The sequence below is a fragment of the Oryctolagus cuniculus genome, chromosome 15 (assembly GCF_051225735.1).
Source record: "Oryctolagus cuniculus isolate XC-2025 breed Fujian yellow rabbit chromosome 15, ASM5122573v1, whole genome shotgun sequence".
Taxonomy (NCBI): Eukaryota; Metazoa; Chordata; class Mammalia; order Lagomorpha; family Leporidae; genus Oryctolagus; species Oryctolagus cuniculus.
The window spans coordinates 60361893-60380899 of record NC_142881.1 but is presented as its reverse complement, the minus strand read 5'-3'; the positions used below and the strand labels follow the sequence as shown (position 1 = coordinate 60380899).

Below are 19007 nucleotides of genomic sequence, written 5' to 3'. Positions count from 1 at the left end.
CTTGGCACTTTGCATCTGCCTCAAAAGGTTCTCAGTTTAGAAATCACTTAATAGCTAGCTCTCTAAATAGGACATAAAACGAGGCAGTGAAATTACAGGGCAGGCTCGGCACAACGCTGCCCTCTCCTGGAGGAGCTTTCTAGCCGGGCTGGGGGTGGCTCTGGGATCCTCCCCTTCCAGGGTGAACGCCCTAAGACCTGGTGGGGGGTGGGCAACGGCGTGAGCCTGACACAGCTGCAGCCGGGGAACACGGGGGAATGAACAGGTGTTTTAATCACGGACCAGTGCTGCTTGTTGACTCCTGTGCCAGTTAACACTGTGCTCCAGCTGACCAGGCAGCTGCCACCAGTCCCCACCGTGAGCAAAGAGAACTGTCCCCAACTGGACTTCTGAGGGCTTTCTCTGAGCCCTCTTGGACTTTGAGCTCTCACAGGGTGACAACTGGCACAGTTGGCAGGATCTTCCAAAGGTTTCCCCCATAGTAGGAATTACTACAATCGGGAACTTTAAAGAGGGAGCATTGTCAGCCCCCGCCCCCAACCCCACCCCTGTGGGCCATTGGCTGTGTGGCTCCAGACTGCCCAGCTGTTGAATGGCTGAGGACTATGGCGTGAATACTGGAATCTCCCCAAATGCCAGCAGATCTGTTAGAAACCCCACAGGCTGAGGCGAGCACTGTAACACAGCGGGGTAATCCACCTCGTGCAACCCAGCATCCCTGAGTGCTGCTTCTAGTCCCAGCTGTTTAGCCTCTGACCCAGCTCCCCACAAATGTGCCTGGGGAAGCAGCAGATGGCCCAGATCCTCGCCCCACACGGGAGACCAGGGTGAAGTTCCAGGCTCTCATCTCTGGCCTGGCCCAGCCCTGGCCTGGTAGTCATTTGGGGAGTGAAACAGCAGTTAGAAAACTTTTCTCCTTCTATTGCTCTGCTTTTCTCAAAATATTTTCAGATCTTTTTAATTCATGGGGGAATGGTTATAAGAGTGTTTACCTGATTATCATTTCTCAGTGGAATTTACTACTACTGCAGGGTTGACCTCGACTTGGTGCCGGTCAGCTTGTGGCAGCTGCTGCGGGGAGACAAGATTATCTTCCCACCAATCCTGGGACAGACGAAAGCAGAACAGGTGCGGATGGTAAAGCAGACCCCTTCCAAGCCCTCACCCGAGGTGCAGGGTGTTCAGGGGTCTGGAGGTAAGGGGCACATGAGGAGAGGGGTGACAGCAGCGCCACATCTCCTGCAGGAAGAAGCCTCTCTTGGCTTCAGCACAAGGACCAGGTTGGGACCCTGCTCCAGAGCCCTGTGGGCGCCTCAGTGGACCACTGGCCTGTCACGCGTTGAGCCTGCTATCCACTGGGGCTCACCCTCTGAAGTGCTGAGTCTGACCCCGACCCACAGCTTGGAGCTGGAGCCGGAGCCGGAGCCCCACCCAGACATCGGCTTGGTGAGTCTCTCGGCCTCTCGCCTCCCTTGTGCTGGAGTCTATTTGGCCTCCTTCCCTTCTACTGGTAACTTTCAGGAAGGTTCACATCAGACAGCTCAGTTGGTGGCTGCATCTAGGTGCTGAGTGAGAAAGTGGTGTGGGGTCTCATGACCCAGCCTGAACTGCTGTGAGATCTGAGGGTACTTGGGCAGCTCTCACATTTGACGTCACTGGTTCAGTGCACAGGGGCCCGGGGGATGCCTGGGTGATTTGTGTGAGATCCTGGGAAACTGCCAGTTCATTCCCACGGACTCGCCCCTTGGCTGCCGCCTTAAAATTGGCCCTAGCTAAAAAAGACAAAAGGCATGTTGAGGGAGATGATGGGAGAAAGGCTCTGGAGGCTCCCACCTCACTGGTGCAACACAGGCCTTGAAGGTCGGAATTGCTTAAGGTCTTGCAAGGCCGACTCTTCGTGATGGAGCTTCCGGTTCACCCGGTTGGTGGCAGACATCGGCACTGCACACATGGTGTTGGTCTTGGAGGTTATAGAACTCGAAGAGTTAGGGGTGCTGGCAGCTTCCATAGAGATTTGAAACCAGGTGTTGTGCTGCAGGGCTGGAGCCTGTGTGAAGGAACCCCAGAATGGTAGAGGGTTCAGCGATGTGAGACATCAGGCCAGCCTGCAGGGGCCCCAGCAGATGGGGCAGCAAAGAAGGCTGCCAGGCAGGTGGATACGGCAAGGGTCCCAATTGCCCTCCTAGTGACGAGGATGGCCACCCAGGACCCCCTTTGCTCAGCCCCGCTGAGATGGTTTATGAGAGGCCCTTTCTCAATTCTGACATCCTCTTTGATTCAGTTTTATGTAGAAAAATGTTTTTGCAGGGATTCCAGCCATTGCCGAAGCCTGGTGGTGAACCTGCACCTCTAATCCGTCAGTAAAGGATGTTCGTTCCCTGGCTAGCCACGGTCCACGCTGACAGGGTGGGGAGGCATTAGAAGGCCTTCCTCCTTCAGCCTCTCCCATGAAGGTGAAGGATGGAACTCCGAGGGCAAATGCCGCATGGAGGAGCTGACTGCTGCAGCCCCTGCGCAGCTGCAAATTCACAGCCCAGAGCCAACATCTGACCGTCATGGGTGCAGACAACAATCTGCTCCTTCCAGTGCAGGTAGCTACTGGGCAAAGAAGAGCACACTCAGGTGGCCTTGGTAGGTGCAGCTGGAACTATCCTGCTGCTCCCTTCTAGCCCCTCAGGGGAGGGCCCGATACACAACCTGGCTCTAAGTCCCCAAGCACAGGGGCCTGGGGTAGAGAAATACACTGCCATCACCCAGGAGCACACTTGCTCCAAAGGGAACCTTTGTCCTCTATAACCATCCAAGTACACCTTTAGTATTTCAGCTAACTTGCCCAGAGTAGGTGACCCCTAAAGACCGTGGCATGGTGGCCCAGGACACGCCCCTCACATGGTGTCAGAACTGTGTTGCTGTATGCCCTCTGCTGGCCTCTACTAACACCTGTTAAACATCTCTCTCAGTCCCCAATCCTGTTTTAGGTAATGGCTTTTTAAAGAGTGGCCCAGGACCCTGACTCTGGGAAGTCTGCCTGCTGGGTGTTTTTAGAATTTCCTCTGGCTTGCCCATGCGTAGCCACAGCAAGTGCTACAGCTTTGACCTACTTCCAGCAGTGGGGAAAGACCAGTGACTTAGGACACAGATAAGGGCATCAACTAATCTGTTGTCTTTAAATATTTTAGATTTCCACTTATGCTGAGAGCACGCTTTCCAAGGAATTATGGATGATGACTGGATTAGTGAGGTCTCACTCTGCTCACACAAGAAAGGTGAGGATGGACGAGCACAGAGTTGGCTCTGGTTAGTCTTGCCACTATGTTTTTGGAATCCTTGGCACACAACTTTTTTCAACTATAAACTGAAGTTATTATATAAAAGCATTCAACAAACCTATAAAAATCTGTCATCCAAATGCAGATGTTACTAGATTAATACCAAAAGCACTTCTGAAATTTTTCAAGTCTATTAAGTTATTTGAATGTGAGCGGTCAATTCTGAATCTTATGCTAAGCACTTTGTGCTCAATCACCTCTCTATGGCTTAACCTTGCTGGATATTCCCAGAGAAAGGCTTTTGCTTCTCCAAAATATAGTTTTAAACGTTCTGGTACCAGAGTCTGGAATTTTATCAATAAAACAGAGCTGGGATATTCATTTCAAGCAGTTCCATTGTAACTTGTGATGGTTCATCCAATTCGCTTCCAAAACTGAGGCGCACATTCTCTGCCAGGATTCTACTCTCTCGATGCTTCAGATTCCTGCATCTTACAAGAGAAGTAGGCTTACTAGTCAAGAAAATGATCTTATGGATTAAACCAAGGTATAAGACTTGAAGGTTTTAGTCTTTCAGGGTGAAAGTGCCTTAAACTTTAAGCGGTATACATACTTGAGAAAAATCAGAGAATTCCATCTGTGAATAAACAATGTTAGTCACTGCTAATTCCAATCAGTTATACAATAGGTATTGGTTAGGAAACATTAAAAAAAAAAAATCTTATCTGAGAGTGCTGGTGTTGTGGTGGAAAGGGTTAAGCTGCCACCTGCAACACCAGCATCCCATATGGGTGCCAGCTGGAGTCATGGGTCCAGCTCCCTGCTAAGGTGCCTGGGAAAGCGATGGTCTCACAGCGGATGTTTTCTTGCACATCACGGTGCAGCACCGAGGCCCTCACCAGACGCCAGCCTCCAAAACTATGAGCTAAGGAATTTCAAATCTCAGCTCTCTCCCCTGCCGCCGCCCTCAGAGCTGCGCCAGCCAGCCACGGTCTGAACGTGTGCTTGAGTGGGAAAGGGCCCCCTCTTCCTTCCTCTCTCCTGCCTCCCATCAGCCAATTGTTGGCTTTGAGTCGGTAGAATGTTGTTCGTGAAATTGTGCTGTTGTTCATGTGAGAAGACTATCTTCCCAAAGCTATTTCGAAGAGGAAAATAGAAAATAGAGCTTTGTCTCCCTCTTTTTTTTTTTTTAGTTTGAAAAAGAAAATTGTTTTAGTTCTTTGCGAAATAAAGTAATGGATCTCTCCATGTGGGAGACCCAGATGGAGTTCCTGGCTCCTGGTTTTGGCCTAGCCCAGCCCCAGACCTTGTGGCCATTTGGGGAGTGAACCAGCAAACAGAAAACCTGTCTCCCCATTTCTGTCACTCTACCTTTCAAATAAGTTTTTTTTTTTTTTTTCCAAAACCTTATTTGAAAGGCAGAGTGACAGAGAAAGGGAGAAAGATATGGTCCATCCTCTGTTTCACTCTCCAAATGGCCACAACCAGCCAGGGTGGGGCCAGGCTGAAAACAGGGCCCTGAACTTCTGGGTCTCCTACATGAATGGCAGAAGCCCAATTACTTCAGTCATTTGCTGCTGTTTTCCCAGGCGCATTAGCAGGGAGCTGGATGGGAAGGAGAGCAGCCAGCCTTGACCCAGCGCTCTGATATGGGATGCCAGTGTTGCAAGCAGCGAGTTAATCTGCTTGCAACACTTGCACCCTGTATCCAAGTGCAGTTTGAGTCCTGGCTGTTCCACTTCCAATCCAGTTCTGTACTAAAGCATCTGGGAGGCAGCAGATGCTGACTCAACCACCTGAGTGCCTTTCACCCACGTGGGAGACCTGATGGAGTTCCTTGTTCCCAATACTGGCCTAACCGAGCCCAGGCTGTTGTAGTTATCTGGGGAGTGAACTAGTAAGCAAAGGAGCTCTGTCCTTTAAAATCTTAAAAACAAAACAACAACAAACTCTGCAGTGTGCATTTGATTCAGCAGTTAGGTTACTGTATGGGACACCTGCATTCTGAACTGGACTGCCTATTTCAGGTCCCGCTTCCTACTAATGTACCCTCCAGGGAGCAGCAGGTGATGGCTCATCTACTTGGGACCCTGCCACTTCAACTGAGTTCCTGACTTACAGCTTTAGCCTAGCACAGCCCTGGCTGTACTGGGCATTTAGGGAATGAACCAGTGGATAAAGATCTCTGCCTTTCAAATAAAAATAAAGATATGCTATCAAGGAACTCTGTCATTACTGTTTTTTTAATTAATTTTTTAAGATGTCATTGCTGTTTTAGTTACAGACCTTTCATCCACTGGCTCACGCCCCAAAGGCCTATAGTAGCTGGGCCATGCCAAAGTCAGGAGCCTGGCCTATCCTGGCTTCTTCCAGGGTATGCATCAGAAAGCTGAATTGGAAGCAGAGTTGGGACATAAACCCAGGCACTCCAAACTGGAATGTGAATTTTCCTAGCAGTGTCTTGAGCACTGGGCCCGCTACCTGCCTTAAAAATATAGAAATGTTTATACAGTAACTATATAATCAACAGTCAGTCTGTAATCTGGCTTTGAAGAGGTTCAATAAGCCCTAAGACCAGAAATGGCAACTTATGACAAAAACTGGTTTGAGGAAGAATTTGAGGTTATTTTAATCCATTTTAGTTAAGAGCCATGTGAATTCCTTTTAAGACACATGTAACATGGCACTTTACATTCTCATTCACCTAATTTGGAATACCTAGCTGCTATTATATGAAAATAAAGTGATATTCTAGATTCTTTTTATGATAGCAAAACATTCCACTAAGAGTTACCAAGTAAAACTTCAAAGACAAAACATCACTTAACTGTAAATGGAATAATCTTTTAGAATAGGTTTGCTAACCTGGGCACTACAGACATCTGGAGCTGGATAATTCCATTTTGTGGGAGCTGTTCTATGTATCACATGATGTTTAGCAACATCTTTGGCCTCTACCAACCAGATACCAGGAGCACCCAGCCAACTATGACAAAAATATTTGAAGACATTGTCAAATGTTCCTTGTGGGGTAAATGCAGCCCTTATAAATAATCACTGTTTTAGAATAAATTGCATTTCCTACTTTTGACTGAACAGTTGATTATCTATTAATATTCCTAAAGGAAGTACACAGATTAATAAAAAATTATTTTTAATTAAAGACTTAAAGCATCACACTGACATCTAATGGCTTGATACTAAACTGTACATTTGACAAAGTAATGTAGATACTATTCTTGGAAAGTAGAACAATTAACTGAAACTATTAATATTAACAAGACTATTTTTATGTAAAGCCTAATATATACAGTGACAATCCTAATTGTTACTTTTTTTACTTTCTGATATACTGTCTTTTGGATGAAGTTTTACTGAATGCTTTTAGGGAATTTCAGTAATTAAAGGCATCTTTTAGTGAAAAGTAAAAAAAATTTCTGGTTCAAAAGCTTGAAAAACTTAAGCATCATGCTACTTTATGATTTGTACTGAAATTTTAAAAGATGGACTAAAAAATTTAAAAACTAAAAATTCTATAAATAAATTAAATTTTTCTAGGTACCTTAATAACCAATATTTCATAAGTAAATACTACTGTCAATTAAACTGATGAACTTTATTGGGGTTAAAACTATAACAAAGTTCATCCTAAAACATTTTGCAATGCAAAATTATTTCACTCAAGGAGTGTTTAATAATTCAGATGCTAGGAATTACAAGCAATTTTCAAAAGCAGACACACATTGATAAAACTTTATACATCATTTGAGCTAACATATTTATACTACTAAAATCAAACATGCATCACCTTCAAACATTCTTATGTCATGATTTTATATATTACATTATTTAACACCATTCCTCATTACTACGGCACATTTTATCATACACTTGCACCATTTTCCTTGGATTTCTGATCTTTGTCTTCAATCTTTACATTATCCTATAAAAGAATAAGGAAAAAGATTACATTAGATTCTCTGATGTTACTCTGAAGTTAATTTATAATGGATTACTGTTTAATTTTTTTAAGTGATAAGAATATTGATAATTTCAATATCTTGGTACCAAAAAAATTTCCCTCAATTCTACCCAATACCACTTCTGAAAAAATAGTTTTGGGGTCCACATGGTGGCACAGTAAGCTAAGCTGCGACCTGCAATGCCTGCATCCTGATCAGAATGACGGTTTGATTCCTGGCTGCCCTGCTGCTAAAGCAGAGGAGGTTGGCCCAACTACTTGATCAACATTAAAGATTCAAATGGAGTTCCAGGTTCCTGGATTAAGTCTGGCCCAGATCTGGATGCTGCAGCCATTTGAGGAATAACCAAATGACAGAAAACCTCTCTTACTCTCTCCTTCAAATAAATCATTTTTTATTTTTTTAAAAGATTTATTTATTTGAAAGAGAGGTAGACATAGAGAGAGGTCTTCCATCTGCTGGTTCACTCCCCAGTTGACCACAATGGCCAGAGTTGAGCTGATCCAAAGCCAGGAGCTTCTTCCGGGTCTCCCACATGGATGCAGGGGCCTAAGGACTTGGGCCATCTTCTAGGGCTATCCCAGGCCATAGCAGAGAGCTGGATGGGAAGAGGACAAGAACCAGTGTCCATATGGGATGCTGGTGCTTCAGGCCAGGGCTTTAACCCGCTATGCCATAGCGCCAGCCCCCCAAAAATTCTTTTTTAAAAATGTTTTTATCTTCCCCAAGTTCACTCTCTGGTTCTAAAAGAAACTGAAAATTTTCTGGGGCCAGCTCTGTGGCGCACTAGGTTAATCCTCTGCCTGCAGCGCCAGCATCCCATATGGATGCCAGTTCCTAGTCCTGGCTGCTCCTCTTCTGATCCAGCTTAGCTAGAGCATGGGAAGGCCCAAGCACTTGGGCCTCTGCACCTGCGTGGGAGACCCAGAAGAAGCTCCTGGCTCCAGATCGACCCAGCTCTGGCCAGTTGGTGTGCTAACCAGTGGATAGAAGACCTTTCTCCCTGTATCTCTCATTGTCTTTAACTGTAGCTCTCAAATAAAATCTTTCAAAGAAGAAAAAAAAAAATTTGCTTCAAGAGATTTATACATATAAGGATGTTGTTGTGACACAGTGGGTTTAAGCTACCACCTGACACACTAGCATCCCATGAGCACTTGTTCAAATTCTGGCTGCTCCACTTTTGATCCAGCTCATGCACCTAGGAAAGTAGCAGAAGATGGCCTAAATGCTTGGGTCCCTGCCACCAACATGAGAACCAGATGGAGTTTCAGGCTCCTGGCCTCAGCCTGGCCCAGCCCTGGCCACCTGGAGAGTCAACCAGTGGATAGAAGATCTCTATATCCCTCTAACTCTACCTTTCAAATAAATAAATCTTTTTAAAAAGTCTGTACGTATAAATAGTGAAATAAGTTTTAGGAAAATATTATCTTTGGAAAGTCACTTTTGAATCTCCTAAAGGACTTACACTACCATTATTTACTTCTACAACAAAATGACTAAACGTTTATCAATAAAATAATAAAATGCCAGAAACTTAAAACATTGAAGGGAACCATAACAATGTTAAAATTTCTAACCTTCTTCAGAACAGTGTGGATTTCATCCATTACTGTAGATAAGTTTCTGATTGTCTTATTCAGTTGATTTTCAAATTGCAAGTTCATGTTTTCTGAAACCTTTAAGTTTTCTTGTAACTGACTAAGGTCCTTTTTAACTTCTCTGAGTTCACCTGAGAGGCTTTTGTTGGAATTCTCCAAACTTAGTATGTTTTTTTCATCTTCATCTATTTAAAGAAAAGATCCAAAATTCACAATTTTGTCTCTAATCAATTCAGAGTTATGGAACTAAAATGTACACATACTTATAAAAATCAATTGCAAATCACACTGAAGAATTCATTAAAACATTGATGAGTATTAATTCAAAACCCAGGTTCCATTTGCAGATGGTATTTAGACTAAAAGAAGTTACATAGAATTAGAAAGGAAGAGACAGAACAAATGAATCTGAACACATGAATAGCTAAGATTTTCTTATAAAGCAAAAGTGATTTCAAACCTTAAGCAGAAATGATCAAAAGTTACATTATGTGCATTAAATGCCAGTTTATGTACAAGTACAAGCAAGTGTGGATATGTAGGAGACTACTTTAAAAAAGGTCATGGAAAAAAGGATTAAAATATAACTTGGAGACTGTGTCAGTATCTGCTGCTGCTCTGCCCCCAGGTCTTATATGGAAAGTTGAAGATCCGGCACAGTCAATGGAGTTCCGTGTCTGAGGTGCAGCCCAGACAGCAGGCAGCCCCGCTGCCCTGTTCAGGCAGCACAGGGCCTCCCGCCAGAAAGCGTGAAGTCACAGCCTTTGACAAGTACACTCAGCTACTGAGTTACACAGACAGACAGACCTGCATACATCACAAGTTTATACAACACCATGAAGAAAGTTTAAAATTTTTGGAATCAATATATATATATATATATATATATATAATCTCCTAACAGGGTGGTAAAAAGTATTGACATACCAACATTGTCCCTTACCTGTCTTTTCTTCCAGTAACTGTAGCTTCTGTTCTACTTCAGCTCTTACTTTTTCACTCTTTTCCAACTTCTGCAACAGGCTTCCTACATCTACCATTGCACCATTGTACACAATGAGGCCAACATTTTCTTCCAAATCCTTTGATTCTTGCTTTACTGTTGGTGTTGGAAGTAACAACCTGTTTCCTATAATATAAAACACTGTATTATTTTTTCATCTCTAATAATTTATCAACAAAAAAGTAAGACCTTAATATATTCAAACCTAGCATATCTTCCTGCAGTGATTCAGATTCTTCATGATTTTCTTCATCTTTGGAGGTGTCTGTTAATTTCCGGTAAAAGCAAGATTCACGGAGCACTACTTTATTAAGAAGTTTCTTTACCTGTTGTTCAAGTAAACAAAAAGATTGACATTCCTGAAACAGCGGCTTTTTTTTTTTGTTTAAAGATTTATTTTATTTGAAAGAGTTACAGAAAGAGGTCTTCCATCCACTGGTTCATTCCCCAGATGGCCGCAATGGCTGGAGCTGTGCTGATCCGAAGCCAGGAGCTTCTTCCAGGTCTCCCACGTGGGTGCAGGGGCCCAAGAACTTAGGCCATCTTCTACTGCTTTCCCAGGCCATAGCAGAGAGCTGGATCAGAAGAGGAACAGCCAGGACTAGAATGGGCAGCCATATGGGATGCCGGCACTTCAGGCCAAGGCTTTAACCCGCTGCGCCACAGCACCAGCCCCCAACAGCAGTTCTAATTTTCATGTATGACTAAAATTCACAGAAAGGTTTTTCAAGTATCCATTCCCACTCAATTAGAGAGCTATGCTTTTAAGCTTTTTCTCCAAGTTATCATTTGAAAAATATTTCATTGTTGAAAAGAAACACTGAGGGGCTGGTAGTGTGGCATAGTTAGGCTAAGCCTCCGCCTGCAATGCCAACATCCCATACAGATGCCAGTTCAAATCCCAGCTGCTCTTCTTCCAACCCAGTTCTCTGCTTGGCCTGGGAAAGCAGTGGAAGATGGCTCAAGTCCTTGGGTCCCTCCACCTGCATGGGAGGCCTGAAGAAGCTCCTCATTCCTGGCATTCAGTCAGCCCAGCTCCAGCCATTGCGTCCATCTGGGGAGTGAACCAGTGGATAGAAGACCTTTTCTGTCCCTCCTTCTCTCTTCCTGTAACTCTACCTCTCAAATAATTAAATAAAAATACTAACACATATCAAGAAATACTGAAACATACAATATTTATATAGCATAACTTATAGCTCCAGAAACTATCAGCAATAGGGACTAGTTTAATTAGACCATCCATATAATGAAATAAAAAGAATGAGGTGGCTCATTATTTTAATGGTATAAAGACCATAACAAATTGAATGAAAACAGGTATCAATATGTGTATAATGAGTTCATGTATTCTAAAAATGGAACTATCACGTATATCTGAGTTACTTAACAAAAAGGTCTAAAAGGTTATTAGATCTGAGAAATAGAATATCACAGTGGAAAAGGGAGAAGAGACTTCTAACTTCCTCACTTTATACATTTTTGTATGCTTGACTGTATTATAATTAGCCTTAGCCAAGACAATTAGTAGTATGTTGTTTTTATACACCAAAGTATGTAGATTAAAAGGATACAAACCAATCTATAGAATTAAATGAATTTATTTAAAGGAAAACTTTTTAAGGAATTATTAAAAAAATACTTCCACTTAAAATATTCACAAGACAGATTACCTGAGCCCGAGAAAGATGTAGTCCAAGAGTGTAAAGTATTTCTTCCAAATCCTTTTCAAGAAGGTAACCACAGTGGCTTTGATCAAAATAGACAAAAGCCATTAACAGATCCCTGTTAACTGTGATCATCTGAGTCTTTTCTTTTTCCTAAAGAAAATGCAGAAGACAAAACATATACAATTTTTTACTCTAGAAAGTGTGTCCATAAATACAATAGGAATGCCAAAGGCCTCTGCCTCATTGAAGCTATTATTAGTTGATTTGGTATATGAATATAGGAGAAAGAAACCAGACATTGATTATGTGACATAGCAACAAATACATTTTCATTTTATTTGAAAAACAGAGACAGACATCACTCCACCATCCACTAGTTTACTTCCTAAATGCTCCACAATAGTAGGCGCTGGGCCAGATTGTAGCCAGGAGCATAGAACTCAATTTGTGTCTCTCACGTGGATAGCAGTGACCCAAGCTATTGATCATCTGTTTTGCTGCCTCTTATGGTGGGCATTAGCAGGAAGCTAGCATCTGAAACACAGCTAGGACTTGAACCATGCACTCTGAAGCAAATGCAGGCGTCCCAAGGGTTGTCTTAATCATTGAGCCACGTGCCTGTTTACCAACTGACTGAATCTTACTTACTGGTAATACATGAACATAAAAGGACTAGTAACTTCATGACCATGTTGTTTAGCAAGCTTATATGTATGTTATAAAAATATTCACATTATAGAGGATGTATTATTCAGGGCCAGAGTCATGGCACAGGGAGTTGAGCCAAACTGCCTGCAATGCCCACATCCCATATGAATACCAGTTAGGGTACCAACTACAGTTCACTGCCAATGCAGCCCCCTAATGCACCTGGGAAAGCAGCAGAGAGTGGCCCAAATGCTTGGTTCCCTGCTGCCTACATAAAAGACCCAGATGGAGTTCCAGGCTCCTGGCTTTAGCTGGACCCAACCCCAGCCACTGTGGCCATTTGGCAAGTGAAGCAACAGATGAAAGATTTCTCTCACACTGTAACTCTGCGTTTCAAATAAATAAATCCATCTTTTTAAAGAAAGAATGTAGGGGCTGGTGCTGTGGCATAGCAGGAAAAGCCAACCCCTGCCGTGCTGGCATCCCACATGGGCACTGGTTCAAGACCCAGCTGCTATGCTTCCAATCCGGCTCTCTACTATGGTCTGGGAAAGCAGAAGATGGCCCAAGTGCTTGAGACCCTGCAACCACATGGGAGACCCACAAGAAGCTCCTGGCTCCTGACTGCTGCATCTCTGGCTGCTGCAGCCATTTGGGGAGTGAACCAGTGGATGGAAGACCTCTTTCCGTGTCTCTAACTTTAGCTTTCAAATAAATAAATAAATCTTTAAAAAGAAAAAAATAGTATTCAGTAAATACCTTGTCTTTAGAGGGCTTGTCTTTGCAGTATCTGTTGATATCTCTCTTGTCATCTCGTTTATTCATCTCTTCCTCATCCCGATCTACAAAATAAATTTAATAGCACCAAGACACTCCTTAACATGGATATTTTCAACAACTGTTGAGACTAAATCTACTTTCATTAGGAAACAGTTTTCAAATGACAAAATAGCAAAGAAATATTTTAAAAGTAAAATAGTTTGAGTGTTATAAGAAACAAAGAACATAAGATATTTATAAAGAGAGCATAAAAAAATTGAATTTACTGAATTAAAGGAACTTAATGTCATAAATATTTGAAGGATTTTTCAAGATATATATATAAAATTAAAAATTATACCACAAATTTAAAAAGAGAAACATTCATTTCTAAAAGCCAAAAGGGAAAACAGCCAGAATAGTAAAAAATGGCAAATGAAGCCCTAGCCCCACCATCTTATCTGGAAGCAGGGTCTAGACAGAGGTAATTAAGTGAAATGAGGTCATGAGGGCAGGCTATAATCCAATGACTGATGTCATAAGGGGAAATTTGCACAGCGACAGACAATGTAAAAGATGTAGGGAGAAGATGGCTATGGACAAGCCAAGAGAGGCCTGAAACAAACCATTTCCTCAGTGTTCAGAAGGAATCGATCCTGCTGACTTTGTGATTACAGACCTTACCTACAAAGTTGTGAGATGAATTTCTGTTCATTTTTTTTTTTTTTTTTTGGACAGGCAGAGTGGACAGTGAGAGAGACAGAGAGAAAGGTCTTCTTTTGCCGTTGGTTCACCCTCCAATGGTGGCTGCGGCCGGCACGCTGCGGCCAGTGCACCGCGCTGATCTGATGGCAGGAGCCAGGTACTTCTCCTGGTCTCCCATGGGGTGCAGGGCCCAAGTACTTGGGCCATCCTCCACTGCACTCCCTGGCCACAGCAGAGAGCTGGCCTGGAAGAGGGGCAACCGGGACAGCATCCGGCGCCCCGACCGGGACTAGAACCCAGTGTGCCGGCGCCGCAAGGCAGAGGATTAGCCTAGTAAGCTGCGGTGCCGGCCTATTCAGTATTTTTGACAGCAACTCTAGCAAACTAACACAACATCATTCTTTCACAAATTTTATGAAAATATTACTTAGCAGCTCTTTCAATACACTAATAATTTTAAAAAGTTTTTTTTTTTTTTAATATTAGGCAGAAAGATACAGAGCAAATCCCCTAACTTGTGATTTACTCTCCAAATGTCTATATACAGGGCTCAGCCTGGCCAAAGCTGGCCAGAAACTAAAATTCAAGACTCTCATGTGGGTAGCAGGAACCAACTACTTCAGCTGTCATCTGTTGCCTCCCAGGGTGCACATTAGTAGGAAGCTAGAGCTGTGATTTGAACACAGGCACTCTGATATGGGATACTGTCATCCCAAGCAGCAGCTTAATAACTAGACCAAATATTCACCCGGTATTTTAAAATATTTGACTTATCAGTTAAGATGCCTATGTTCCTATCAGAGTATCTGGGTTTGGTACCTGGCTCCAACTGCTAACTCAAGTAATTGAGTTCCAGCCACTCAAGTGAGACTTAATCCGGACTAAGTTCCTGGCTACTGGCTTTGTCCCAGAGCAGTCCTGACCACTGTGGGCATTTTGGGAGTAAACCAGTGGATACGAGCACTGTCTCTGTCTCAAATAAATAAAATAAAAATTAAACTGTAATGTGCCTTTCAAATAGATAAATCTATAAATTAAAAAAAAAAGTATGAAAAAAACAATTAAACCACAACACTGGAGCCTGCATTTTGGTGTAGGAGGTTAAGCTGCTGCCTGCAATGATGGCATCCATGTGAGCATGGGTTCATATCCTGGCAGTTCCACTTAGAATCCTGTGCCCTCCTAATTCACCAAGGAAAGCATAAGATGGTCCATGTTCCTGGGCCCTTGCAATTCACATGGAGACCCAGATGAAGTTCCTGGCCCAGACTAGGCTACTGGAGCCATATGAGGAATAAACCAGTGGGATAGATGATTTCTCTCTCCCCCCAACTACTCTCCCTCTAACTCTGCCTTATTTTTTTTTTTTTTTTAAGATTTATTTACTTGAAAAGTCAGAGTTACACAGAGAGAGAAGAGAGGCAGAGAGAGTGAGGTCTTCCATCTGCTGGTTCACGCCCCAACTGGTCGCAATGACGAGCTGTACCAATCTGAAGCCAGGAGCTTTTTCCGGGTCTCCCACACGGGTGCAGGGGCCCAAGAACTTGGGTCACCTTCTACTGCTTTCCCAGGCCATAGCAGAGACCTGGACTGGAAGTGGAACAGCCAGGCACCCATATGGGATGCTAGCACTGCAGGTGCGGCTTTACCTGTTATGCCACAGTGCTGGCCTCTAACTCTGCCTTAAAAAAATGTAAATAAACCATAAAAAATCAACAACTTTCCCTAGAAATACCAGGGAAACAAACAGAAAAGAATTATACTCTTACCATTTTATTTGGCCTTGCAGATTATGTTATTCAACAAGTATTAAGTAGAGAGTCTATTTAGATATTTATATGTTCCAGAGATATGGAATATATGAGCCAAAAATGAAAAAAAAAAAAATCTTTCTTACATGAGAACTTATATGCAAGTGGGAGGAAGGCAGTCAATATGCAAAATAAGTAAATACCATATAGTAACAATAGGTGGTAAATTCTGTGGGAAAGAAGTAGGATAAGGAGGAACCAGAACTCTTGCTGGAGACAGGGAAAAAGATGGCAATTTTAAATAAGATGAGGCGGGGCTAGAACTGTGGCACAGCAGGTTAAGCCACCATCTGCAGCATGAGTTCAAGTTCCGGCTGCCCCACTTCTGATCCAGCTCCCTGCTAATGTCCTGGAAAAACAGCAGAATATGGCCTATGTGCTTGGGTCCTGTACCGATATGGGAGACCCAGATGAAACTCCTGGCTCCTCACTTCGTATCAGTCAGCCCTGGCTGTTGCAGCCATTTGTGCAGTGAACCAGCAGATGTCTCTGTCTCTCCCTCTGTCTATAACTCTGCCTGTTAAATAAATAAATCTATTTTTTTTCTAATTTAATTTATTTCAGAGGCAGAGCAACAGAGAGAGAGGAAAAATAGAAGTCCCATCTGTTGGTTCTCTTGCCAAATGTCCACAATAGCCGAGAATGGACAAGGCCAAAGACAGGATCCAGGAAGTCAATCCCAGTCAGTCCTCACATGGACGGCAGGAACTCAGTCACTTGAGCCATCACTACCAGTTCCCAGGGTCTGCACTGGCAAGAAACTGGAGTTAGGAGCTGGAGCCAGTGAGCCTCAGTACTCTGATGTGGGATATGGGCATTTAAACTGCCAGTCTAAATGCCTGCCCCTATTACTAATCTTTAAACTCTAGATAGATGTACTCTTTTCCATTAAGAGATTCTTCACTAAAAAATATTTAAAAAATCAAAACAAAACCCAAGCAAATGGGAGCGGGCATCAGCACAGTGAACAAGACGCCACTCAGAGCACCCACATCTCCTATGGAAGCAGGTGAGTACAAGCCCCAGCTGTAGCACCCTAATGCGAACCTTGTGAAGCATGTGACAGCTCAAGTAATCGGGATCCTGCCAACAATGGGAGGCCTAGATTAAGTTCCTGGCTCCTTGCTTTGGCCTGGCCCAACCCCAGCCTCAGCTGTTACAGCTATTTGTGGAGTGACCCAGGAGATGGAAGATATTCTCTAAAACAACAGGGACTGTCTTAACTTTCATGACACAGGTTAAGAACCACATTTAACAACTTTTCTCAAGTTGAAGAATCACTAACTATGTATGCATGGGACATAAAATAATGTCTTAAAACAACCTTCTCACCTGTAAATAATTAAAAAAACCATTAATATAACCATACTTTTAGTTTAAAAAAGTACTTCTACTAGAGAATTTTAATGGTTTTACTCCAAGAAAAAATAAAATTACACAAATTTCAGTGATACAGTCACCATTTTAACCCCAAAGAATACTAAATATACTTGAATTATACCATCTTCTTCGTCTTCAGCCTCTTCTGCTTCCATTGGATCATATTCGTCTTGATTATTATCTTCTTCAGTTTCATCATCATCTTTAGAATCATCTTTTCTTTTATCTTCTTTCTGTAATTTAAAATGCCTTAAAATGAACCAAGATACTTCACCAAACATTAAATGACTAAAACAGGAAAACATTAAGCTCATTAAAATTTCTTGAAATAATTTCACATTAAACAATTCTTATAATAACACACATTCAGAACGTCTAAATCAGGTTGCCAATCATGGAAATAATCACATGCCTTCCTTTCATCTCTGTCTTCCTTTTTATCTTTATCATCTCCTGATTTTCTCTGTTTTGGTTTTGGCTCATCAGTTTCATCGTCTCTTTCTTCTCTTTTTTCTTTTCGATCATCTTTTTTGCTTTTCTTATCCTTCTCTTTCTTGTCCTCTTTCTCAGGAAGAGACAGTAATGATTTATATATTCTGACGCCAAAATCTCTTTGAAGCATTTCATTGAAAAGTTCTGCAAACAATGAAACCTGTAGAAAGATATCAATTCCAATAAAAATATAGAATAAATCCAGTAATTTATCAAATAAAAACTTGCTACAACTAACAACTATGCATACTTTGTAATATGGGTTTAAGAACTGGTGTCAAGGCCAGTGCTGTGGCGCAGTGGGTTAAGGCCCCAGCCTGCAGTGCTGGCATCCCATATGGGCTCTGGTTTGTGTCCTGGCTGCTCCACTTCCGATCCAGCTCCCTGCTAATGTGCCTGGGAAAGCAACAGAGGACGGCCCAAGTCCTTGAGCCCCTGCACCCATACAGGGACCTGGAAGAAGCTCCTGGCTCCTGCCTTTGGACCGGCTCAACTCCGGCTGTTGCGGCCATCTGGGGAGTGAACCAGTGGATGGAAGACCTCTCTCTCTGTCTCTACCTTTCTCTGTAACTCTTTCAAATAAATAAATCTTAAAAAAAAAAAAAAAAAAGCACTTGATGTCAACGATGTTGAGGAATCTCAAAACCCTCAAAAGAATGTTCTGAAGATATAAATGGTGAAATATTAAAAAAACTATAACATTTAAAAATACATAGAAAAAAACAAAAGATGTTTGCAATCCTAAGCAACAATTAATCTTCAGATAAATTTACTTTATTAATTTGTCCAACAAGTTTTTCATCAAATGCCTACAGTATATGAGGGAATATTCTAGACATTAGTGATATAGCAGTGAAGAAAATAAAAATTCCTCTCCAGGCCAGCATTATGGCACAGTGAGTTAAACAGCTGCACGCAACGTGGAATCCCATACTGGAGTGCTGGTTTGGGTCCTTGCTGCTCCATGTCCAATCCAAATCCCTGCTAATGTGCTTGGTTTGAAGGCAACAGAGTATGGACCAAGTACCTGGGGCCCTGCCCAACTCATGTGGGAGACCCAGATGGCATTGTGGGCTCACTGACTTTGTCCTGGACCAGTCCCAGCTGTTGTGACCACTTGGGCAGTAAACCAGCAGATGGAACTCTGCCTTTCAAAATAATCATTCAATTTTAAAAATAAAAACCTCCTCTCAAACAGCTAATAATCCAGCAGAGAGAAGTAAGTAATAAATAAATCAACATCAAATGATAAGCAAAAATAGAGATGACCAAGAGAGAATATTTAAACAACACCTTTCTGCTCAGGTGACATTTGAAAAGTAAACAGATGGAGGCAAGGAAAGAAGCCATATGGATATCTTGGGAAGACACTTCAGGTACAATAAACAATTAAAACAATGAGGACCAAGCATGTATTATTATTAGTATGAAGATCCATGGAAAACAGGAAGTATACACATGAACCTTAAATTATATATAAAACTTTCTATGTACATATTTTTAGGCTAAGATTCCCAGGCTGGCGTTGTGTCCTGACAGGTTAAGCGACTACCTGAAATGCCAATATCCCATATGAGCGCTGGTTTGATTCCTGGCTGTTCTTCTTCCTATCCAGCTCCCTGCTGATATATCTGGGAAGCGGAAGTGTTTGGGCCCCTGCCACACATGAGGGAGACCTGGATGGAA

General features: G+C 42.6%; 1 protein-coding gene and 2 long non-coding RNA genes across 14 annotated transcripts in view; 1 reads left to right on the top strand and 2 right to left on the bottom strand.

Moving 5' to 3' along the window:
• Positions 1-687: 687 nt before the first annotated feature.
• On the top strand, positions 688-3437 carry LOC138845374 (uncharacterized). The gene is made up of 4 exons (XR_011382427.2): positions 688-1128; positions 1246-1446; positions 2308-2591; positions 3180-3437. It is a non-coding gene; the product is annotated as an uncharacterized LOC138845374 (long non-coding RNA).
• Positions 3438-3637: 200 nt separating this feature from the next.
• Positions 3638-6257, bottom strand: LOC138845375 (uncharacterized). Its single transcript, XR_011382428.2, has 2 exons — positions 6135-6257; positions 3638-3760 (listed from the first exon to the last, which is right to left on the bottom strand). It is a non-coding gene; the product is annotated as an uncharacterized LOC138845375 (long non-coding RNA).
• A 149-nt stretch (positions 6258-6406) lies between these two features.
• The window catches only part of CCAR1 (cell division cycle and apoptosis regulator 1), a 53248-nt gene continuing 40647 nt past the window's right edge, over positions 6407-19007 (bottom strand). For 11 of the 12 annotated variants that reach the window (XM_089314959.1, XM_089314963.1, XM_089314960.1 and 8 more), the window contains one exon: positions 17033-17481. In XM_089314959.1, coding sequence (XP_089171085.1) covers positions 17164-17481 — 318 coding nt within the window. In that variant the 3' untranslated portion in view covers positions 17033-17163. Of the gene's footprint in view, positions 7213-8832; positions 9039-9796; positions 9983-10061; positions 10183-11529; positions 11677-12933; positions 13017-16950; positions 17482-19007 lie in introns of those variants that run through there. The other variant, XM_089314967.1, reaches the window with a different exon arrangement.